We start from the raw sequence: 26,338 nt of genomic DNA, 5'->3' as shown, positions 1-26,338 counted from the left end.
AAGTATATCGATGAAAGTTAATTGGTACGAAGTTTAAGAAAAATTGTTGGACGGGATCTTGTATGGACTATACCCCTTAAGATTCTTTTATACGCACACCATGCCATCTACTTTAGCTCGTTTTACATTCATATCCTGCTATCTTCTGAATATACTTTTATACTCACACTTTGCTATCTACTGTAAATAGTTTTTAATCACACCCTCCTATCTACTGAAGATACTTTTATTCCCACACACTGATATCTGCTATATATAGGCCTACTGTCATACTCATAACCTGATATCTACTGTTGATAGTTTTATTCACACTTTGCTATCTACTTTAGAAAGGTTTTTACTCACACACTATCTACTGTGGATAGTTTTATGTTCACACTTTGCACCAGCTATCTACTGTCGTTAATTTTATACTCAATAATTATTGCGAATATTCCCAATAACATTGCGAATATTCGCAATAATATTGCGAAAATTCGCAATAACATTGCGATACTTTTATTCTCAAACCCTGATATCTACTCTAGATATGTCATCTACATCAGATTCTTTAATACGCATACCCTGTCATCTATACTTTAGCTCGTTTTACACTCATACCCTGCTATCTACTGAAGATACATTTATACTCAAACTTTGCTATCTACTCTAGATAGTTTTATAATTACGCCCTCTAATCTACTGAAGATACTTTTATACTCACAGCCTACTACTGAAGATACTTTTATTCTCAAACTCTAATATCTACTATAAATACTCACACCCTGATTTTTACTTGTTGGGAGTTTTATTCACCCTTTGAAATCTACTTTAGAACGTTTTGTACTCACACCCTGCTATCTACTCTACATATTTTTATACTCATGCTTTGCTGTCTACTGTAGATATATTTACACAGACACCTTGTCATCTACTTAAGATTCTTTTATACGCACACCCTGCCATCTACTTTAGCTCGTTTTACACTCATACCCTGCTATCTTCTGAATATACTTTTATACTCACACTTTGCTATCTACTCTAGATAGTTTTATAATCACACCTACTATCTACTGAAGATACTTTTATTCCCACACACTGATATCTGCTATATATAGGCCTACTGTCATACTTATAACCTGATATCTACTGTTGATAGTTTTATTCATACTTTGCTATCTACTTTAGAAAGGTTTTTACTCACACACTATCTACTCTAGATAGTGGTATGTTCACACTTTGTACCAGCTATCTACTGTCGATAGTTTTATACTCAATAATTATTGCGAATATTCGCAATAATTATTGCGAATATTCGCAATAACATTGCGAATATTCGCAATAACATTGCGAATATTCGCAATAATATTGTGAATATTCGCAATAACATTGCGAATATTCGCAATAACATTGCGAATATTCGCAATAACATTGCGAATATTCGCAATAATTATTGCGAATACTCGCAATAACATTGCGAATATTCGCAATAATCACACCACCAGATTGATTATGTAGGCCTACTTATTAATGCAATCGGTGTTTCATGCTTCGGCGTCACGGTTCTATAACTTTATAGATAGTTTGATACTCACACTTTATTACCTACTGAAGATAGTTTTATACTTGCATGTTGCAATCTACTGAAGATACTTTTATTCTCAAACCCTGATATCTACTCTAGATATGTCATCTACATCAGATTCTTTAATACGCATACCCTGTCATCTACTTTAGCTCGTTTTACACTCATACCCTGCTATCTACTGAAGATACATTTATACTCAAACTTTGCTATCTACTCTAGATAGTTTTATAATTACGCCCTCTAATCTACTGAAGATACTTTTATACTCACAGCCAACTACTGAAGATACTTTTATTCTCAAACTCTAATATCTACTATAAATACTCACACCCCGATTTTTACTTGTTGGGAGTTTTATTCACCCTTTGAAATCTACTTTAGAACGTTTTGTACTCACACCCTGCTATCTACTCTACATATTTTTATACTCATGCTTTGCTGTCTACTGTAGATATATTTACACAGACACCTTGTCATCTACTTAAGATTCTTTTATACGCACACCCTGCCATCTACTTTAGCTCGTTTTACACTCATACCCTTCTATCTTCTGAATATACTTTTATACTCACACTTTGCTATCTACTCTAGATAGTTTTATAATCACACCTACTATCTACTGAAGATACTTTTATTCCCACACACTGATATCTGCTATATATAGGCCTACTGTCATACTTATAACCTGATATCTACTGTTGATAGTTTTATTCATACTTTGCTATCTACTTTAGAAAGGTTTTTACTCACACACTATCTACTCTAGATAGTGGTATGTTCACACTTTGTACCAGCTATCTACTGTCGATAGTTTTATACTCAATAATTATTGCGAATATTCGCAATAATTATTGCGAATATTCGCAATAACATTGCGAATATTCGCAATAACATTGCGAATATTCGCAATAATATTGTGAATATTCGCAATAACATTGCGAATATTCGCAATAACATTGCGAATATTCGCAATAACAATGCGAATATTCGCAATAACATTGCGAATATTCGCAATAATTATTGCGAATATTCGCAATAATCACACCACCAGTTTGATTATGTAGGCCTACTTATTAATGCAATCGGTGTTTCATGCTTCGGCGTCACGGTTCTATAACTTTATAGATAGTTTGATACTCACACTTTATTACCTACTGAAGATAGTTTTATACTTGCATGTTGCAATCTACTGAAGATACTTTTATTCTCAAACCCTGATATCTACTCTAGATATGTCATCTACATCAGATTCTTTAATACGCATACCCTGTCATCTACTTTAGCTCGTTTTACACTCATACCCTGCTATCTACTGAAGATACATTTATACTCAAACTTTGCTATCTACTCTAGATAGTTTTATAATTACGCCCTCTAATCTACTGAAGATACTTTTATACTCACAGCCAACTACTGAAGATACTTTTATTCTCAAACTCTAATATCTACTATAAATACTCACACCCCGATTTTTACTTGTTGGGAGTTTTATTCACCCTTTGAAATCTACTTTAGAACGTTTTGTACTCACACCCTGCTATCTACTCTACATATTTTTATACTCATGCTTTGCTGTCTACTGTAGATATATTTACACAGACACCTTGTCATCTACTTAAGATTCATTTATACGCACACCCTGCCATCTACTTTAGCTCGTTTTACACTCATACCCTGCTATCTTCTGAATATACTTTTATACTCACACTTTGCTATCTACTCTAGATAGTTTTATAATCATACCTACTATCTACTGAAGATACTTTTATTCCCACACACTGATATCTGCTATATATAGGCCTACTGTCATACTTATAACCTGATATCTACTGTTGATAGTTTTATTCATACTTTGCTATCTACTTTAGAAAGGTTTTACTCACACACTATCTACTCTAGATAGTGGTATGTTCACACTTTGCACCAGCTATCTACTGTCGATAGTTTTATACTCAATAATTATTGCGAATATTCGCAATAATTATTGCGAATATTCGCAATAATTATTGCGAATATTCGCATAACATTGCGAATATTCGCAATAACATTGCGAATATTCGCAATAATTATTGCGAATATTCGCAATAACATTTCTAATTTTTTTTTTTTTTTTTTTTTTTTGGCACTAATATGCTTCCGTACATAACACTTCTGGAAATGTTTTAAATTTATATAAATATGATAAAGTTTAAAGGTCCGTAACCCGATCGACAGCATCATCCCCGATTTTTTCATTGTTGATGAGGTTTTGGTATCACATAATAGATACTATTTTTCTCATTACTATCCTGAAATTTGACGCTCCAAGTCGATGTATTTCCGGAGAAATCATGAAACACAGCGGTTTTTACAGGTGTAAAAGAATGGGGGTTCCGAGCGGTCGGCGCGTGGGCTGGTTATTTAAAACCAAATTTAGATTGAGGCAAAAATAATCATTGCAAATATTCACCCTCTATAAATTGGCTAGTTTTAGAGTGGTTTTACACCAAAACATTTTCGTGCACATAAACAAATAAACAAAGATAAATCCAAAATGCAAACAGAGTCATCTGAAGTGAAATTTTGATCACTTCAAAGCGGCAAACATATTTTTGAACAGACATTAAGATAAACAAACAAAACAAACCTTTTCTTCCCACAAACAAAACGAAAGTATATATCCCAAGTTCATATCACAAATAAAAGCAATTTATAGTCCGATTTCTCAGTCAAAGTCAGTATAAAAATGAATTCTGTATATTTTATAGTTCAGCATGTTATTAACTGGTCTCTGGCATATATTTATAGTGGCGAAGATGAAAATCGTGAAACAAATGTCCTCCAGACCGGAATAGAGTTTTCAGATTCTGATGATACGCGTTGTGGTTCAGGTTCACGATGATAGTCAGTTGCCTTAGAAGAAATATAATTGCACGGAGTACGAGAAGAGATGGGCATCCCAGATGGTGGAGTTGAAATGTCCAAACTCCGTGGTTGTGATGAATCCATGGTCCTACCTGTACACTTGTCAACAGCTGGGGTGGATGAAGTGACTTGTACTGGTGAACTTGACATTGAAAGTTGTGTAGTTCTGAACATTGATGATCCATTTGAAGGAATTGTTTTAGCATGTTTAGTGGGTAATTTACTACCAGTGACACAATTGCCATCACGTCCAGTTATATTTACTGCTTCTGAAGTCCTTCCTGAAACACTGATAATGTCAAAGACAATAATTTCACCTTGTCCAACACTGGCACGCTTGTGTCTAGGGTTCGGTTTAGCAATTCCTGATTTATGAATAAAAATGTCTTCTGCATTGTCTGTTCTGGTAACAAATCCATACCCTTTAATCACGTTAAACCATTTCACAGTTCCCTCAACATTTGTTGCAATTATTGGTACAGGTGTATTATCAGGTGAGGTAGAAACATTTGAAGTCGAAGAAACATTCACTGTCTTTGGATTCTTGCATTTGCAAGGCTGCTGATGCACAAGTTTATTTTCCAGTTCTTTAACTTTGCTTTCCAGTTGCTGTAATCTCTTTAATAAAGTCTCCATTGCAAAAACTGACGTTGATATAAAACGATACTACTTGGTGATAAAATGAAGAATAATACAGATGACACAGAGCTATTTGTTGACAACAATATATTTATTTTATATGAAAAGTCCTAAAGCAAAATGGTGGAGGTGGTCTAGCAAGGAACTGGCTTGTTGGAGACCAGAGCTAGACTGACAAAACATCCCAAGTCAAAAACAAAGGGAGCATTATGCTAATTATTAAATCTCTACTACAAATTTTATTATCACCAAAACATATAATAACCATAGGCACTGAGTGGCATTGACCTTGTTAAAGAGATGGGTGACCTATGCAAATAAGAGCAACATGATACTAGAAAGTGGAAAGGTCAACTCACATTACATAATCAGTTTCCAGGCAGAGGACATGAGATAGGCACATGTCTTAAAGCATGACTGGGGTCAAATTGATGTAAACAAACCCTGACTGAACTTGGAACAATTCATGCATTTTTGAGGAAAGAAACACAAATAATTTGCAATACAAGTAAACTTCCAAAATGAACACACATTTGTCACTTCCAACACATTTCTGAGGAAGTATACCTTAATTAATAAGATGACACAAAATAATAGATAAATTAAGATCAGGTGATGACCTTAATAAAAAGTTTCTAAATTTAGTAATGTTGTCACTTGGTAGAACATTTTAAGTCCTACCATAATCATGTCTTTCAAAATGACATATCCAAACAACAAAACTACTTAACTTTAAAAATATCAAAACAAAACAATGCATAATCAAATTCTGCTGATTTAAATAAATTGGTTGTGTACACAATTAGATCAATATTTTTCATGATCCTCAACCAAACACAATCATAAAACTTTCAGCCAAACAAAATAATATTAATTAGTGACCAAAGTTGATGACCATACGAATTTACAGTATTAAAGGGCGCATACTACCAAAAACTTTTCAGGGCACATAACACTATAATAACATAAAAATAATACACATCAAGAAACAGCTGATCGTTAACAATGCAAGGTTTTACATGATTGCAGAAATGATGGATTTGACACCATGCGAAAAGATAAATAAACAAGAAAATTTGGAAAGTTCAAGACATGTCCTTTAGCAGCCCCATTAATTTTGCGGGAAGAGATCATAAGGTTTTTCAGGCAAACCACACAGAAAATGACCAAGTTTAATGATTGGCGGAGCATACTTCTCCCTAAACACAGGCTAGTCCCAGAGGTTGTTTAAATGTAAGCCCAAAATACATTGCAGCCACTGACAGCATGTTTGAGAAACACATGGTTATTTTCAGAAAATATCACGCTGGGCTCATGCTGTGCATGGTCAAGGTTGTTATACAACAAGATAAGCTATGCCTCTGCATGCATGCATGTGCAAGAAAACTTTGCTGGTTCCACCTTCTTTTCCCAAGCATTTAAAATATCTAAAATTGTTTTAAAAACACGAGACTTTTCAACTTTCTTGGTAGCAATGTATCCACAAACATTACCCGTACCCAATTATCAATTCAAAACATAAAAGTCGCGATGAATATCCCATCAAAACTACTGGTTCTTATTTTTGTACATAAATTTGAATGAGAAATGGTGTTGAAATGGCTCCTTTATTACATTGCACATAATATCATACTGCATGCTGGGATTACATTGAATCAACCTCTGGGCTAGTCCTCTTTAAAAATCATACTGCAGTCACACTCATGCAGTTCCTTTAATTCGTTATCTAAATTAACCGTCAAAATTCCGTGCGAAAAAATACCCTATTTTTGTCTCAATTACTCGGCCCAAATTTTGTTACACAGGTATACCAGTTGTTCGCATTTTACACGACACGGGAGTTTTGGGTAGTCATAGAATGAAATCGGAATAGATTCGGAAGACTTCACCCCAGTACCAATTCGTCCGCAAAAATACATCAAATAGGCCCCCTAATGTCAAACTATAGATGGCGCTATAATGATTTAAAACAAAAAACAAAAAAAAAGAAATACATAAGAGGCGAAATAAATAAGGAAACATGACCTATATTGTCAAGCATGATACGAGGAATATGAAAAAAAATTATGAGAGCACCTCCCCCCCATTAAAAAATTAGTTAAAAAATAAAACAAAGAAAAATCATAAATATGTGAAAATGTGCATCATATAGCTAAAAATAAAGAAATAATTAAGCGAAGTAAATACAGCATGGGCTATCTTGTCAAGAATGATAATGAGCGCAGTGATATGTAATGTTTTTAAGATTAATCAGTATGAATAGAGGGTATAAAAGTGTACAGGGCGAGCCGGTTTTCAGTACCAAGGCGAACACTTCCTGTTTCCACCGGGACATGCGCTCGGGCGTTGTTTCGAGATGCCTGACCAGAATGCAATGCACGCGTACCAGTGTATTGGCTTGCTAATATGCTAATTATTCACATTTATGCTGAAATTGTTCCCGTTTTCTCACATAGATTGATAAAGGGGACAATATTTGACATTGTGTGTAAGTTTGAAGAGAATCCATATCCTAAACCGATAGGGTTACCCCCCTTTAAATCAGTACCTTTTACAAATGGGACCAAGTTTCAAAAAGTGAGCCGAGGTGGGTTTTTTAAACTTGCTGATTTCTTTACGTTGTCAACGTTTTTTGGTAGATAATGCTATACAGAATGTCCCGAGTAAGTACAATACACTGTTAGAACACTGAGTAAGAAACCGGTTGATAAGTTTTTTACCCAACATTGGGGTAAATTTTACCCAACATCGGGTTATTTTCAGTAATTTACCTAATGTTGGATACAATTTTACCCAATATTGGGTAAAACATCTTACCCAACCCATGAGGGTTATTCATGGTATACCCAGCGGTTGGGTAAAATGGTAATTTTTACCCAACTTTAAAGAGTTTTGCTTTAATCCCCCAAAAAAAACCACCCACCTAATCCACCCTACTTTAAAGTTGAAATGTTCTTCCGCTAACGTTACCGACCCTACTTGAAAGATTCTTCCGCCCTTGCAGTGTTTTTTTTCCGTCGCCTTAGATATTATTTTCTTTGAACATTATTGTTCAAAATATTGACTTGATTTTTTGATTTTGTCTTGTTTAGCTCTTTTATGCACATGACACAGATATCTACGCCATGCACCAAACACCCGACCTCCAACATATAGATATGTTGAATGTGTTCTTTGACACGACGCCGTACGGATGCCATGCATGGGTAAGATATGCGACATTGAGCAGTCAAATTAGCGCAGTTGATAGGGCATCAGAATTTAGTGCGCAAGGGGTCCCGAGTTCGAGCCCCGGGGTGGTTGGAAAATATTATAGTGGAAATAATTGCGCTTATTTACTCCCCTGGACAAGGAACTATTATGCTGCCTAATTGTCTCGTTTTATATCCGTACGTTACTCGAGGGCTGATCCTGGTTGCGATGGTTATATGTGGGTAGACTAGGAGACTGCGCCTATTGAGCTGCGTCTCAACGAAAATAAGTAAAGTGTACAGAGGCCTGTGGTTTGGCATCGTGGATGATTATATAAATCCCCAAATGTATTTATAATCTGCTGATCCATGGTGGCAATTAAATTGAGATATAAGCAAAATACAATAAATCAAAATGTGTCTTCTGCAGCTCGTGTCTTCAAAATTATATAGGGAGATATGCAGATAAGTATGCATAGGCTGAGTTTAAAAGCAGTTTTAAATATGTAAAGCACAGAAAAATTTAACAAATTTCAAGTAATATGTCAAGTAATTATGTCTTTTTATTTAAAGTTTGAATGTTCAACAGTAGGCCGATATATTTTTCATTTTTTCTCCCTTTCTATATGACCCTATATGGACCTTATTTTATTTTAAAGTCGTATTCTGCATCAACGGACCGTGAAATGGAGCTCTTGGACGGCGGAAGAAACTACTGCAACTGGTGGAATCTCGTAGAAGGTATGCATACGTGCCATTCCACTTATTTAACAGAGGTTTATCAGTGGTGTTGCGAGGGGGGCAGGGCAGGTACCCTGGGCGCTACATTTTGGGAGCGCCGAAATGATGGTGTGGATAAAGAAAATATTGATTTTGCGCCCCTCCAAGTACGTGGTAAAAGTAAAACATTTTCGCACGCTTCACTCGCATTTCAACACAAATACTCATTTTGAAAGATCAATTTAAAACCTTCATTATAAGCAAAATAATCAAAGTTGTATTTGCATGAGCAAAATTTCGCTCTCTTCTCTTTGGAGAGGGAGGGGGGCATCATTATGCGTCCTTACCATGCAGCGCCACGACCCCTAGCTACGCCACTGTACAAGGTGGTCCAATTTTAAGTTTAATACAGCTATCATATAGGTTATTTGCACCAAATGTGTGTAACTCCTGCGTAGGTTATATATATATATAGATCTACAGTAAGTTGACGAACCAGTAATTAATTAAAATGAATTCGCCCTAAATAATTTACCATCAACTTACTCTTGATCCTATCAGAAGTGTACCAGTAGTTAATTCATTAATTCAAAATTGTCCTGTTGTCCTACAAACACCACCAACTTGACTAATATAGTCGGGACATTACAAATATGCCCCAAAAAATCAGATTTTTAAAAACTCGATGTTCCTGGGCTGCGTGTACTTATATAATTTCGTCATATTTGTGTGTCTTGGCTATCATTGGCCATAAGAGTCTTAATTTCGGCGAGGTGAAATTGAGCTATAGTTAAGGCTCTTATGGCCAATGATACTTGGCTACCTTTTCAAAAGACCTAATTGTTGTTTTTCGAAACAATGTTTCTTTATTTATAGGAAGCGGGCTAAGCGCTGCACCTGCATATTCACGTGACACAACCAACAATAGATGTACCGAGTTCACGACTGCAAACTGCTCCACCAACTAGGTCGAAACAAGCTGCATGCTCGGTCAGAACATCGGATCGAAACAAACCCTTTAAACTTGTTTAAGATTTGAAAATTATATACTTAGTTCTCTGGGTTGATAAGATGAACAAATTTTAACCTTAACCCAGAGCAGCCAGCGCACATAAATGTTGAAAATTGCACTTTTTCTACGTTTATGTGCGATGGCTGCTCTGGGTAAAGATTAAATTGTTAATTGTTTAAGATTTCATATCACAAATTGCCTAATAAATAACCTTTTGACATGTTGACGTTGTTTTCTTTCTCGTTCCATCCTGAGTTCGTATAATCATGACCCTTTTTTCTTTTGGTGTTTGCGCTCAAAACAATAAGTCATCGGGTATATTCGACTTGAAGAGGGCCTATTGACAGGCACATACCGTCACTTACTTCATAAACTTCTCCTCACTCGAAATATGTCGCACTTTTTGGATTAGGACGCCGAGTGTGGCCTCAGAGTTAGTCTCCTACGCACCCAATTTGGTTACGCTCCTAGATGTAAGTAATACAAATATGCCAACAAAAAAAAATTGAAAAAAATAAATTAGGTATATTCTCACCCTGAAAAAAGATCGTACATTAAGGCTTTAACTGGTGCTATATACTGACGATAACATTTAACTAATGGTATCTACTGAAGATAGCACATAGTTAACTAATGGTATCTACTGAAGATAGCACATAGTTGTGGGGATTTGGGCTCCTTGCACAAAGTCCACACAAACAGATGTCTCATGTGTTTCTTGTATACAAAAAAGCAGACAAACGAAGTATTTTTTTCAGTGACACTTTCAGGATATGTCAAGTGTGTGCTAATGATGAAACCTATTAAATTTGAATGGTAGTCGACATCTACAAAAAGAATAACGAAGTATTCAGAATTGTACTAATTTAGTTGGACGTTCACAAAGTCACCCAATATTATACCTTATTAATCTGCATTGGCAACTCTGTATTCCGTGCGATCCAACCAGAGGTTGGTCCATATAGTCGTGCACATAGTCGTGCATAGCCGGTTTTGCCTACCGTTGCCATTGGTTACGAATTTATACTTCTATCTCAGACTGGCTGAGGGCCAATCAAGTGGAAGTTGCCCAATAGTCATGATAGTATATCCCCCCATTGACTCGGTCGCTTTTAGAGTCGTAACGATGTGGTATAGACTTGCCAGTCTCGTGTACGCCGTTTGTACACAGGGATCTATACAAACGTAGCAACATTTTTTTTTGCAATTGAGTCAATTTATATAAAATTGGTACTCACATATCTGATTTCTAAATCATAATTATCCTGTTTAATGTATCCAAGTACCTTACACTTGGAATTTGTGATACTTCAAAGATAATTTTTGAGCCATCGACCTTACGAGATGAAACAATGCAAGTCACAAGATCTCGCGAGATGACCCACCTCTTTTTACAGCCGGTTTCTGTCTTCAAGTCATGTTCGCGATACAGCCACGTTGCACTCTGGGGTCGAGACTAATCAGTTACGTCGTTAACAACGAGTAAACAAAATGGCTGGGAAAACGGAGGAAATTGTGTCCTTAAAAGTGTTTCAGCGTGACGATCAGAAACCTCAAAAAACTATTTTTGTTGGGCCGCGCTTGGTATGCTAATGATATAGGCCTACAGGTACATTGTAGGATATAAATTGGATGGTAAATAAGCCAAATATTGCAAGAAATCTACTCGCTAGAATCCTAGCGACCCCGCAAAAAAAATGACCGTCCATGCGAATGTAATATTGAAATCGTAAAATCCCTACTAGTAATAGACCTACTTGTCACTAATCGTGGCGCGTGATCAAGTCGTGATAAAAAGGTCAAAGTGGCTGATCAATGTGTGGGCAAATGTTCAAGTGGCTTTTTGACCAATCGGCTTTCTAGCAGTAAAATATGGGGACCAATCAGGTTGTATCAATGTGATACCAATAAACTATGAGCGTGTTTATAGTGAGCCAGATTATCCGGTATTTAGCGTATAGGCCTAAGTACATCTTATACGGTATTGGTCGCCACTATAAACAGACCAATAGCGCTATTTGCCGCACATATTATACGGAACTGATATCCTTCGAAATCGATGGATATTGCAGTATATTCATTCCGTATACGGCCACTATAAACAGACAAGGATTAACGATACCGTTATTCAAGGAAGTGGAGTAGGGTCATATAACTCTCCGAGCTCAAATTTGTCACTTTTATAACACATCAGCTACAAATATGGTACGGTAGGCCTACTGTAGCAATAATGTTAAAAAGTAGGCCGGTATCGTTTCGACGGCACACTATTTGAAACTGGCACCATATTTGTGTCTCCCACATTGCATTGCGGTGACCTCGAACACGCTGAGTTCAACCACCTCGGATTCAGAATAGCGCTATTGGTCGCCACTATAAACAGCCGAGATAACGGATATGTCACATTCCAGCCTAATCCCATATGCGTATAAAGATACCGTATAAATACCGTACACCACTATAAACACGCTCTATGATGTATGACTCATCTTGTTAGGCCTACTAAAAATAAAATTCGGTTTCCGGTAACCCGCCCGCCCTCTTTTTTTGTGCCGCAAAAAAAATAATTTATGCCACTTTTGGAAAAAATAAAATTTTTCAAGAGTCGTCCGTGTCGAAATTCTGACATGAAATAATTTATGCCACTTTTGGAAAAAATAAAAATTTTCAAGAGTCGTCCGTGTCGAAATTCTGATATGAAGTTGTTGGAAATCACATTATTTTATTTTCCCCGACTTTCTGCCATTCAATGATTAAAGAAATACAGTTGAATTGATAGATAATATTTATCGCGATATAGGCCTAGGCCTATGCACAACTATTTTATTTATGAAAACAGCGTGCAGCAGGACTCGTAATATTAAGTAGGCCTACAACTATTGAAAAGGAACTAGGCCTACCTAGCAAACACAAAAACGTTTTAAAAACGTTTTAAATAAGTTATATTTTGGCTTTTGGTTTAGCTAAAAACGTTTTAATAACATTAAAATGTCGGGTTATATAAAGGTCATGATAACGTTTTAAAACGTTTTGTATGAAAACACAATACAACAATATTTTTCAATGTTTTCAATAAATGTTTTTGTAAACTATTTTTACAAACATTTTTGCCAAATATTGTGTCAATACTTAAATAACATTATGTTAAAATGTTTGAACCCAGCAAACACAGAAATGTTCTTAAAATGTTTTTTCAAAACCTTTTAATAACATTTAAATGTCGGGTTATATAAAGGTCATGAAAACGTTTTTAAAACGTTATTGAAAATATTTTGGGCAAACATTTTTTCGCAAATATTTTTCAACCCCAAAATAACATTCTGTTTAGAATGTTTTGTATCAAGTTTTCAAGAATGTTTTTGGAATGTTATTAAAACGTTTTTATACCCTTTATATAACCCGACATTTAAACGTTTTCTGTAAAACATTTTTGTTTGCTGAGCAGTAGATTATCAAAAATGTTTTTAAGGTTATGAAAATGTTTTATACTCTTAATATACCCTTTATATAACCCGACATTTAAACGTTTTCTGACAACCTTTTATAACCTTTTGCGAATGATGTCGAAAACGTTTTGTGTTTGCTGGGTATTTTGTCTGTGTCCGCAAAAATTTGATAAAAACGGTAATAGTAGGCCTAACACTATAAGACAAAGGCCTAACGCTCATTAAATCGGTGTTGTTGTCGAACTAATTCCCATAAAGCTCGTATTAAAAAGAGCAAGTAATAACAAAGTTAAAATGCTAAAAATGATGTAGGCCGAAAAATTGTGTAATCTTGTCCTAGACACTCAACGATAAACCCCTATCAAGTATGAATAAAAGACTGTTCATTTCAATTTATAAACGTTGAGGAAGTTGTGCATTTTGTCAGCACCGATATAATAAAAATTAAAATAACTAACCTGGCAGATTTCAGGATTAACCAACATTTATTTTCTCATGCCGCTCGCCCAGGCCTGCATATTATCCCGTCAAGAAACTCAACCCTAGGCCTACCTTTTTCAACATGTAAATATAATTCCATAGCGATAAATAGTGAACGTTGCATTGAAGATGAGGATACTTGGATGATACAGATATTAAGCACATGTTAAATGGGGGGTATGGGGATGTCCCAGTTTGTTTTACAAGGGCAATTATTATTTGACCCAAACTTTTTGGTGGGTGGGTTCATCATGACCCGAGACAGAACAAGTTTGTATTGGTTAATGGGTCAAGGTCATCCAGGGGTCATCTGAGGTCAAATTAGTAAAAACTATCATATGGGCATGAAACTTGATAGGGTAGATTCAATATTTAGAGCCAAATTTGTGGAGGGTAATTTCAGGGGTCACCAAAGGTCAAATTAGTAAAACTGTCACATCACATTGGCATGATACTTGGTGGGTACAGTCAATATTTAGAGCCAAAATTTTGGAAGGTCATTTTGGGGTCACCAGAGGTCATCTGAGGTCAAATTATTAAAAACTGACATATGGGCATGACAATTGGTTAGTACAGTCAACATTTAGAGCCAAATTTTTTGAAGGTCATTTGGGGTCACCAGAGGTCATCTGAGGTCAAATTAGTTAAAACTGTCATATGGGCATGAAACTTGGTTAATACAGTCAACATTTAGAGCCAAATTTTTTGAAGGTCATTTCAGGGTCAACAGAGGTCATCTGAGGTCAAATTAGGTTAAACTGTCATATGGGCATGAAACTTGGTTAATACAGTCAACATTTAGAGCCACATTTTTTTAAGGTCATTTCGGGGTCAACAGAGGTCATCTGAGGTCAATTAGGTTAAACTGTCATATGGGCATGAAACTTGGTTAATACAGTCAACATTTAGAGCCAAATTTTTTGAAGGTCATTTTGGGGTCACCAGAGGTCATATTAGTTAAAACTGTCATATGGACATGAAACTTGGTTAGTACAGTCAACATTTAGAGCCAATTCTTTTAAGGTCATTTCGGGTCACCAGAGGTCATTTAAGGTCAAATTAGTTAAAACTGTTATATGGACATGAAACTTGGTAAGTAGGCCTACAGTTTACATTTGAGCCAAATTTTTTGAAGATCATTTGGGGTCACCAGAGATCATCTGAGGTCAAATTAGTTAAAACTGTCATATGGGCATGAAACATGGTTAGTACAGTCAACATTTAGAGCAAAATTTTTTGAAGGTCATTTTGGGGTCACCAGAGGTCATATTAGTAAAAACTGTCATATGGGCATGAAACTTGGTGGATACAGTCACCATTTAGAGCCATATTTTGGTAAGGTCATTTGGGGGTCACCAGGGGTCATCTGAGGTCAAATTAGTAAAATGTTGTATTGGCAAGAAACCTCTGTCGAGATTTGATCCCCAAGTCAGGTAAACTTAAAAAATTGGTTTGATTTACACTTATTGATTTCACGTTCAAGTCATTAACTGTTTACAAGTTAATATTATATTTGACTATTTTTGGATCCCAAAAGTTTGGTTATGGACCCCTAATTTTTGGATTTAAGATAAGAGGGTCCATTTGGAGTTTGGACTCCTTACTTTTTTCTACCCCTAATTATGGTCATTTCAAAATATTATTTTATCTGTTTAGTGTTTTGTATTGCATAAATTTCCAAATTGTATGTAGCAGTTTTCTATAATTGCACAAACAGAAAAAGCTTTTATATATAGACAAGAACAGTGAATGACAGAGAGTAGGTAAATGATATTGGACAGTACGACACACTTGTGTAGTATGAGAAGAGCTTTTGCGATAATTGAGACCCCGAGTCATACTGTTTTTCTATTGGCTAGCCTTCAAGTGTTAAATTGGGTCGAAATTTCAGTATGTGTAAATAATTTTTTTTTCCTTCCTTCCGTCCCAATTTTTTCAGACCATGTTACCGGAAACATCATTTTATTTTTATTTAGCCTTATTTATATTATGGCGTAGTACGTTTTGTGCATTGCCGTCCACGGGATATTATAAAAGAAAAATCGATTTTGCCCAAACCTGTATAATAAACACATCAAGGAAATTGGTACTTGACTTGATGAATGACTCATCGTGTTGAGCGAATTGATGATGATGATAGCGATTACGTAACGCTATGACACAAGTTTTTGTACATTGAAACGCCTACAATGTTGTATCGGTAAATAATAATTAATTTAAATGATGTTGCGCACGCCTATGCTATATTCCATGTTTTTGTTTACACCACGCCAAAGAAAGCGTCACATGCGCCCGTCAGTGAGTGAGGATTGCCATACCCGCGATTTGGTAGCCCAATTGGGCGACTTTTGAAGATTTCCCCGCGACTTTTGACAATTTCCTGTCCCATAGAAACCAATGGTTAAGAAAAAATTGGGCGACTTTTCAACATTGGCTCCCGCGACTTCCGATCATTTCATGTCCCATAGAAACCAATGGTAAAGAGAAAAATTGGGCGACTTTTCGATTATTTGACCCGCAATTCGGGCTGAAATCTTTTGGCAACCCGGGCCGTCACTTCCCTTCAAAGTATCCACTGCAGACAGACGTGTAATTAATTCGGTCAAATCGGTCTCATTCATCAACAAACATTATACATTCAACTTCTATTCAACAACTATTTCACCAGGCCAAGTGTCCATGCTCCTATGTTTTCCCTTCAACCTTTACAAACCTATACCGTCTACCTCATTTTAACTCTCTAACCTCTCACTTTCCCTTCTTACAAACATTTAACTAATTACCCCCACCCATCGACTCGCCAAATCCCCACAAGGTTCTGAACAGAAACAAAACATACATCACCCAACCTAAACCAATCAATCACAAACACCATCTATGATCACCCAAACACATGTACCATTCAGTACCAAAACAAACCACCAAAGCAGAGAACCGCGAAGCCCGAGAACCGCTCTAGTTAACTAATGGTATCTACTGAAGATAGCACATAGTTAATTAATGGTATCTACTGACATGAAGATAGCACATAGTTAACTGATGCTATCTACTGAAGATATCACATAGTTAACTAATGCTATATACTGAAAATAACACAGTTAACTATTGCTATCTACTGAAGATAACACATAAATAACTAATGCTATTACTGACGATAACAATATTTAACTAATGCAATCTACTGAAGATAACACACAGTTAATTAATGCTATCTACTGAAGATAACACATAGTTAATAAATGATATCTTCTGAAGATAGGACATAGTTATTATCTACTGATGATAACATTTAACTAATGCTATCTACTGAAGATAGCACATAGTTAACTAATGGTATCTACTGAAGATAACACATAGTTAACTTCTGCTATCTACTGAAGATAACACATAGTTAACTAATGATGTCTACTGAAGATAACACATAGTTAAATAGTGCTGTTTACTGACGATAACAATATTTCACTAATGCTCATGATCTACTGAAGATAACACATAGTTAACTATTTGATCAGCTCGTAATCGGCGGCAGATAGGACATAGTTATTATCTACTGACGATAACATTTAACTAATGCTATCTACTGAAGATAGCACATAGTTAACTACTGTTATTTACTGACGATAACAGTATTTAACTAATGCTATCTACTGAAGATAGCACATAGTTAACTACTGCTATTTACTGACGATAACAGTATTTAACTAATGGTATCTACTGAAGATAGCACATATAGTTAATTAATGCTATCTACTGAAGATAGCACATAGTTAATTAATGCTATCTACTGAAGATAACACATAGTTAACTTATGCTATCTACTGAAGATAAAACACAGTTAATTAATGCTATCTACTGAAGATAACACATAGTTAACTAATGCTATCTACTGAAGATAACACGGTTAACTAATGTTATATACTTCATTAATATAGATGAGGTGACCTATGATGTCACATGTTTACATTCAGACCGCCCTCTGTTGTTTCTAACCAGGCAAAATAACACAGGAGTGTCTATGGCAGACCACATAAATCTCTTCAAAACTCAACTTTTGAAAACCTTTCAAGTTTTGTGTGATATTATAAATATAGCTTGATGCATTTGTAAACAAGTTTAATAATGTTTTTAATATTATTTGCTTTGAAACCAAAGTTAATGAAACAAAATCAACTTCTTCCATGTAAACTATAGTGTTTTTTGCCTGTCAGTTTTGATCTCAGGCCAATAGAGGGCGTATCAAATGTAAACACATGTCACCTCATCTATATTCTTGTTCATTGATTGGTTAAAAGTGGATCACATGACCAAAAATAGTTCTACCATCAGTACTCCTATCCGTAAATAGTACCTCTAAGCCGTAAATAGTATTTTCAATGTCCCGGATGAGCCGTAAATAGTACCTCTAAGCCGTAAATAGTACTTTTGACCATGCTTTCCGCGTGCGCGCATTCGATGCGACGGAACAGTTCACGTACGCGAAACTGCCGTAGCGTGATTTCGCGCTGCTGTAATTGGTTAGCCCGATTTTAGCTTATTCGATTTTTTTGAAGGGCAAAATATAGGTTGTGCTTAAATTGGCCGTGCTGTTCATTCAGGATAGAAGTTGGAGAGTCAAAACGTCAAATAATTTTCTTTTAACCAATCAATGAACAAAGAAAATATTAATGAAGTATATAAAACAAATATATACTGCCTTTATTCGAAGTTCTGGTTAAAACTATGGTCCCTCGTTGAGATCAATTAATACTATTTTCCTTCGGGGCTGCGCCCCTCAGGAAAATAGTATTATGATCTCACCTCGGGGCCCATAGTTTTAACCAGAACCTCTCATGGCAGTATATATTTGTATACTATCTACTTAAGATAACACATAGTTAACTAATGCTATCTACTGAAGATAACACGTATTATAGTGATGTCTTAACATATTTAACCAATGACATCGACTCAACTGAAGATAGCACATAGTAGTTAACCAATGCTCTCTACTGATATTAACATAGCACATAGCAAATTATGCTGTCTACTGGAGATAGCACATAGTTAACTAATGATATCTACTGAAGATAACACATAGTTAACTAATGCTATCTACTGAAGATAACACATAGTTAACTAATGCTATCTACTGAAGATAACACATAGTTAACTAATGCTATCTACTGAAGATAACACATAGTTAACTAATGATATCTACTGAAGATAACACATAGTTAACTAATGCTATCTACTGAAGATAACACGTATTATAGTGATGTCTTAACATATTTAACCAATGACATCGACTCAACTGAAGATAGCACATAGTAGTTAACCAATGCTCTCTACTGATATTAACATAGCACATAGCAAATTATGCTGTCTACTGGAGATAGCACATAGTTAACACATAATAACACATAGTTAACTAATGCTATCTACTGAAGATAACACATAGTTAACTAATGCTATCTACTGAAGATAACACATAGTTAACTAATGGTATCTACTGAAGATAACACATAGTTAACTAATGATATCTACTGAAGATAACACATAGTTAACTAATGCTATCTACTGAAGATAACACATAGTTAACTAATGCTATCTATTGAAGATAGCATGTAGTTAACTACTAAAGGTATCACTCAGATAACTATTTTTGCAATTGCAATAACATGTTGACAAAGAAACGTTTTAAAACGTTTTCATGGTCTTTATATAACCCGACATTTTAATCTTATTATATAATAGTTAATAAGAGCCCAAATTCTTTTTTGTTTGTTTTTGTTTTTGATGATTAATATGTATGTACGAACATAATGGCAAAAGAAGCGAAATTTTCTCGTTTTGTTAGTAGACTTTAGGGAATAGCCTTTGAACCCGACCAAAAGGTATGCTAGATATTACTTACTTACGAATACCCCCAGATAACTACAACAATTAAAATTTGCCTGGGTGGGCACATCATGATTTTTGGTGAGTAGGTCCTATGCTCCCCAGAATTTTGAGGTAGTGGGTCTGTGGGAGCTGACAGCGTACCGGTATATAAAAGGGGTTCTTTTGGCGATTTAAACATGTAAAAGGGGATCCTTTGGTGCAGGGAATAGTCAAATCCAAGGGTCTCTCTCTTGGCTTTCTGGTTGACAATCGCCTGAAATGAGCAATTTAGGGGTCTTTTTAGAGGTGAAATTATCACAATCAAGTGTCTTTCAGAGGCATCGTTACAAAATAATAACCCCAATATTGTTTAACAATAATGTGACGTGTCATGTCAAAAGGAGACACTTTTGGGCAGGATCGTAAATGGAGAAATAGCCAAATATCTGCCGGGGTGATTTTTTCACAATTTGGGTTTGTTGAGAATTTGTAATGTTCTTAACGTTTAAAATATTGTCTGATAGTTTCAGGCCGGAATATAACTGGCATCCCAGCAAACACAAAACGTTTTCGACATCATTCGCAAAAGGTTATAAAAGGTTGTCAGAAAACGTTTAAATGTCGGGTTATATCAAAGGTATATTAAGAGTATAAAATGGTTTCATAACTTTAAAAAACATTTTGTGATAATCTACTGCTCAGCAAACAAAATTTTTTACAGAAAACGTTTAAATGTCGGGTTATATAAAGGATATAAAAACGTTTTGATAACATTCCAAAAACATTCTTGAAAACTTGATACAAAACATTCTAAACAGAATGCTATTTTGGGGTTGAAAAATATTTTGCAAAAATGTTTGCCCAAAATATTTGCAATAACGTTTTAAAAACGTTTTCATGACCTTTATATAACCCGACATTTAAATGTTATTAAAATGTTTTGAAAAAAAAAACATTTTAAGAACATTTCTGTGTTTGCTGGGTTCAAATATTTAAACATAATGTTTTTTAAGTATTGACAAAATATTTGGCAAAAATGTTTGCAAAAATAGTTTATAAGAACATTTTTTGAAAACATTTGAAAAATATTGTTGTAGTTTGTTTCCATACAAAACGTTTTAAAACGATATCATGACCTTTATATAACCCGACATTTTAATGTTATTAAAACGTGTTTACCTAAACCAAAAGCCAAAATATAACTTATTTAAAACGTTTTTAAAACGTTTTTGTGTTTGCTGGGATCTTGTATTTTTTGAGACATTTATTCAAGGTAATTCCTACTCTCAACATTGTCAATGATATTTTTAAAGGCCAATATCTCAATTTCCAATTTTATGATACATAACTTACGAACTCAATATCTTCACTTAGGAATGTCCGATTTCATTGGGGAAAACGGCATTGTGGAGCAAAATATCTCTATATTTAAGATATGTAAAAACCTCAAAATTGATAACCTGCCCAAAAGTGTCTCCTTTTGACATGACACGTCACATATAGGGCCTAGTGATATGTTTGAAACATCATATTGCTTGTGGTGGAAACTGTTATTATAATTGTTCCACAATATTAATATAAATATGTCGGCTTGTTTTCTACTGTTTTTTCATATCACACCGCATATCAAGTCGTGACTGACGACTCCTTCAGTTTCTGCGTTACTGATCCAATAGAAATCTATATGCGTCATAGTCTTCGTCTATAGATTTAAGTGCGTCGATAAGTTTTCCTACTGTAGAACTGCGTCTTGTTCGACGTTTCCATTTGTACAACATGGAAAAGATGCGCTCACGAACTAGACTGGTTTCCTCTTCGATCTGAAAGGAAAGCAAAGAAAACATCTCAAGTTATACTTTGAATAGCCGACCACCCTCAGCCAATAAGAAAGCGGGAAACTTCTACCGTACCTTTGCTATCATAAGGCACTGACATTTTCGGATCTCCTCCGTTTATTCCTAGCCTGAGTCCCTCGGCCCCGATCTCGAAACAATAAACATGGTGGCGCAAAATGACCGTTTCGCTTTTCTCGATTCATTCGGGTACCCGATGACCATGCGTAGCAGTTGAAGGACTGGTGGATCAAAATAAATTTATTCCAAGAAGAAAAAATCTGGTGCCGCCAATAGATTAAATGGAAATCCAGAGCCATTTATGATTATACATTTGATGCTATGATCACGAAATACTCCTTTAAAAGGTGGCTGATCTTCAGCTCTAACTTTTCAGTTACAGTCATTGTTAAAATCAAGACCGCTTAGCTCCATTTATTAGGTGACTCCAGGACTCCATTGACGTGGCCATCCAGTAGGTAACGAGGGGTGGGGTCCTCTCTGCAAACTTTGTAGGGATAAAATGGCGGCGGCGGCGAAGAGTAAAGTGTCATTAAAATAATTGAAAATCGGATAAAAACATTATTGACAAATGGGGACGAAAATTTGGCTTTACCCCCAACAATGGGACAAAACATTGACAAACGGGGACAAAAAATCTGGATTTTCCCCCACACTCTAAAAGGCTGGTTACGTCTCTGGGTGACTCTGGCCATATTAAACCCGCGTGTGACCATAGTCTGGTTTGCTATTTTCTGAAGAGCAACTCTGACCTAGGGCTCTACAAAGAACACGTCAAGCTATACAAACATAGAGACGAACAAACCTGTTCTATTTCGTTCAATTTAAAGTTCAACTTGATGGCCAGTCTTTTCCAGTTATGCCCTAGATTGCCTGCCAGATGGTCTAGCTGCGCCTCTGATACCCCTGCTTCAGGATTGGATGGTTGGCTGCTGGTACTGCTGGGACGACGGAAATCTTCCTCGTTTACTTGCGTTGTCTTGTCGATTACTGATTCTAAATCCGTAAAAAAATATTGGAATTAACCCAGATTTAATCTGAATTATTTCAAACAGTTTTAATGATTCGTTATCCCCCACCCCCAAGTTCCAAAAGGGTTCTGATATGTCCTCATGAGTCCTGTGAGAAGAGTTGTTTGATATTTATCTAAAAACACAAGTTAACGTTTTAAACACATTTTTCAGAAAATTGAAATGTTTAATAACATTTTTATATCGGTTATAAAAAGATCACCCAAACGTTTTCAAACATTTTGTACCAAAATATGAAAACATATTATACCAAAATGTTATTTTTATGTTTAATGGCAAAGAGTGACGGTAACCTATTTTTTGCAAAAACATTTGAAAGAAATTTTTTGACAACATTTAATAAATAACATTTAGTTACAGAATGTATTGTTCCAATATTTCAAAATGTGAATAAAGCGTTTTCTGGCAACGTTTGTATATCCATTTGGGAATGTCAAGAAAACGTTTTGTGTTTGCTGGGTTAATATTCTTACTTATTGAAATATAATGTCATTTTACCTTGGTTGTTGTTTAGCAGTGAGTTGCTTTTTAATTCTTGTAATTCCAGCATTAAACGAGCATTTTCTTCTTCTAACTGCTGCACTTTGTCAACTAATTTTGCTGCTCCTCTGTTAAAATAAACAAGAAATGTCAAAATACTCTTAAACACGGTGGCATGATGTACGCATGCATGATTTAACACTGCTGGTTTATTATTACAAATTGTATAGTACGTAAAACAGCCACCCTATCGACCACGACACATGATACCCCACACCCCACATCAAAAACGCACCCACACATCACACACACATCACACCCACACCTTTGCACACCCACATCCAACAATCATACTTGTTGCTACGAAGAAAAAAAACATCCGAAAGAACAAATGTCACACTCGCATACATTTGCACATCCAATGTCGTTTTACCACTTTCTGCAACACCATTTTCAAAGAAATCCAAAATTCCGCAATACCGAAATGAACAAAAGTATAAAAATAAATCAAAAATAGAAATCAATTGGTGCATAAACGGACAGAGACAATCAGAAAGACAGACAGTCTAGTAAATAGACAGAGGGTGAAACAAATTTATTTTACCATAAGCCCAAATTGATGAAGATATCTGTAAGTTAGCGGTTCCAGAACAATTTTGATTTTTCAGTTTCGCTTGCTTCATCCGCAGATAGGCAGAAAGACCCATAGATGGACAAACAGAATGGGACACAGACAGAGAGACACCCAGACAGACAGACGGACAGGCACCCAGAGCCACTGACAGACAGACACAGACACAAGAGGCGTTTATCATCTTACCTTAAGCCCAAGTTGACCATGACATCGTGAGGTTGTGGCATAATAACACCATGTTGAATTTTCAATATCTCGACCCTTAATAGAAGACGCTTGTTGTACAGATATTGGTTGGTGATAAACTAATAAGGTAAAAAATGGTAACATGTTTGCAATATGCGTTTCTTAAATATACTTTTTGGAATATCTTCTTTCTTATAGAATCCCGGGTAAAGAATAAATGAAATATTTGAACAGGACAGCAATTAATTAGCTGTTATATATCTAATTATTTATCTGCATTCCGTAAAATGCATATAGGATAATTCTTATAGAAAAAAAGCTTCAGAAGGGTTCTTTATTTGTCTTTTCAGGAGAACCCTTGATGGTTCTTGAAAGGAGCCATAAAAAGATCTTTGCTTCCTTTGGTCACTCTGAGGAGCTTTTGGTTCTCTAAAGAGAGTGTAAAAACTTTGACAGTAGTCCATAATAAAGCTCTGTTTAGCTCCTTTCGTTTCCTACTTAGCTTTGGAATTAACTAGGAAGGTAGGAATAACGTTAATGCAAGCTATGTGAACGCAACAAGTATTATCCTTTATACATACGTTATGCCTATTAGATATGGGAGATAGGGAGTGAACAAAAGAGAAGAAGAGAGGAGGTCAATATATGGAAAAGAGAGGAATAGAGGAGAGGAGAGGAGGTGAGAGGAGAGAATCAAACCCATTAGTTCTTGGGCCCTACCTGAGTGGTGTTCAATGACGTCTCCATCCTAAACTCCGTCACGTGAGAATCCTGACATGCAGTAGTGGCACACATCACTTTATCATCATTTAGGGTTAGTGGTTCTTGTTTGCTTCTCTTTGGAAGAAACGCTCCCTTCCAATGCAGCACCGTCATATCTGTTTGATGGCAGCTCGCACAGGGAGCCAAAGCAAGGGTTAAACCACTCCTATCGCCGGAGACAAATTTCACCTTCCATTCCCCGCCTTCGCCATCTTGAAATGTAGCAGGTCGAATGGTGTTCATGTCTCTCGATATCTTCAAATATACATCCGTCACCGCTGATACTGATGTGATTTCCAGACAGAAAGTTGGTGATGTTCCAAATCGTGCAATCTGCTGAGCCGGGACGACATGTTCCTTTACCGTTTTACAAGTAAGCAAGGCAGACTTTTTCCCCGTTGTGTATTTAACGTTGTCCTGCTCGATAGAACATTCGTATTCGATTTGGAACTTTGAGTTTGGTTGAATCTGCGGGCTGAATAAGTAAAAGCACGGTTTGCCTTCGTGTTTTGTTGACGACTTTCCCTTTGGGTAAAATTGAAGCTGCACTTGGTGTGCTCCAAGACGAAGAACTTCTGTCGATACGTGTGCTGTACCTACAAACGGACAATGTACTGTAACAGATGTTGATATGGTGCAACTCCATATCACTAACTCTATCTCAACCCACTCGCTCAATTGACTTCGGAATCCCATCCTACCATCAAGGATATGATTCAACTTAGCGAGTCGATCAAAACCATGGTGTTTATCTCGATAGCTAAACCACTCATCTTTTCGATCAGAAATCTCCGGTTCTTGCGTTCTTCTATTCACGAGTCCGATTGAAAAATTCACATGGCATTTTGTGGAAGTTGAATGGGCTTGCCATCCAAGTTGAGCGGAAAGATATGAACTGTTCCTCGCACATGTGACATACCACGTCTGTCCTTGGAACTTTAACTCTGGACTCTGAACTTCATAAGCAGTCAACTGCTTCGGATTCCGTAATATGAGATTGTAGATGAGTTTGGTGTCTTGCATGATGCTGCCACGAAGGCGCAACTCACTTAATACACTAGCCATGATCTTCTGTCTTCGGTATTGTCACTTCTAATAAACGTGCTGCTAGTCACATTTGGTGCTTTTGAAGCAGAGGCGTAAATATTGCGAAAAGCTAAGAAAAGTACTTTGCGTGCCGACGTAGCAACCTTGTCTTCTAACTAAGAAAAGTATACCCTTTATAGTCAAATGAATTCTGCCAATGAATATGATGACTGGAAGGCTTGGACTGAAATTAATGCTACAGTCACGCATTACCATTACAGCTGCATGAATCAGTAGGCCTACATTCAAGATTGGTACAGAATGAAATTGGGTGCGTTTCAAGCTGATCAGATGATACTGATGCCTGAACTTCCACCAGAAGTATGTGGATGGAAAGTTGATGTCCTTGATGAGTGAGAAGTTCCCTCACATCTCGGCGAACTTGAGTCGATAGTCGGTACTTCAAGTTAATATGAAATCACTTCGTGACCTCTTAAAGAGCAATTACACGAATCTTTGGTGTTGGAGGGTACTGCATGGTCCGGGTG

General features: G+C 36.0%; 2 protein-coding genes across 2 annotated transcripts in view; one reads left to right on the top strand and one right to left on the bottom strand.

Annotated features, from left to right (window-relative positions):
• The window catches only part of LOC140171482 (uncharacterized), a 47,792-nt gene extending 37,648 nt beyond the window's left edge, over positions 1 to 10,144 (top strand). The window contains exons 3-5 of the mRNA XM_072194752.1: positions 8,203 to 8,316; positions 8,961 to 9,042; positions 9,898 to 10,144. Of these exons, the coding sequence (XP_072050853.1) occupies positions 8,203 to 8,316; positions 8,961 to 9,042; positions 9,898 to 9,989 (288 nt within the window). The 3' untranslated portion in view covers positions 9,990 to 10,144. The remainder of the gene's footprint in view (positions 1 to 8,202; positions 8,317 to 8,960; positions 9,043 to 9,897) is intronic.
• An 11,187-nt stretch (positions 10,145 to 21,331) lies between these two features.
• LOC140172182 (uncharacterized) lies at positions 21,332 to 25,741 on the bottom strand. Its single transcript, XM_072195507.1, has 5 exons — positions 24,723 to 25,741; positions 24,003 to 24,121; positions 23,201 to 23,310; positions 22,477 to 22,667; positions 21,332 to 21,638 (listed from the first exon to the last, which is right to left on the bottom strand). Exons 1-5 carry the CDS (start codon positions 25,458 to 25,460, stop codon positions 21,480 to 21,482), a joined length of 1,317 nt encoding a protein of 438 aa, XP_072051608.1. The 5' UTR covers positions 25,461 to 25,741; the 3' UTR covers positions 21,332 to 21,479.
• Positions 25,742 to 26,338: the final 597 nt, after the last annotated feature.

This window comes from Amphiura filiformis, chromosome 15 (assembly GCF_039555335.1).
Source record: "Amphiura filiformis chromosome 15, Afil_fr2py, whole genome shotgun sequence".
Classification (NCBI taxonomy): domain Eukaryota; kingdom Metazoa; phylum Echinodermata; class Ophiuroidea; order Amphilepidida; family Amphiuridae; genus Amphiura; species Amphiura filiformis.
This window is presented reverse-complemented; position numbering and strand designations above follow the sequence as displayed.

Bases quoted from the DNA above. Each gene is read 5' to 3' on its own strand.
- LOC140172182 (XM_072195507.1), bottom strand. From the start codon at position 25,460: ATGGGATTCCGAAGTCAATTGAGCGAGTGGGTTGAGATAGAGTTAGTG. The intron at 23,311-24,002 runs GTAAGATGATAA...TTATTTTAACAG, and splicing joins ATGGTCAACTTGGGCTTAAG to AGGAGCAGCAAAATTAGTTG. The intron at 21,639-22,476 runs GTTTGTTCGTCT...CTTTCCTTTCAG, and splicing joins AATTGAACGAAATAGAACAG to ATCGAAGAGGAAACCAGTCT.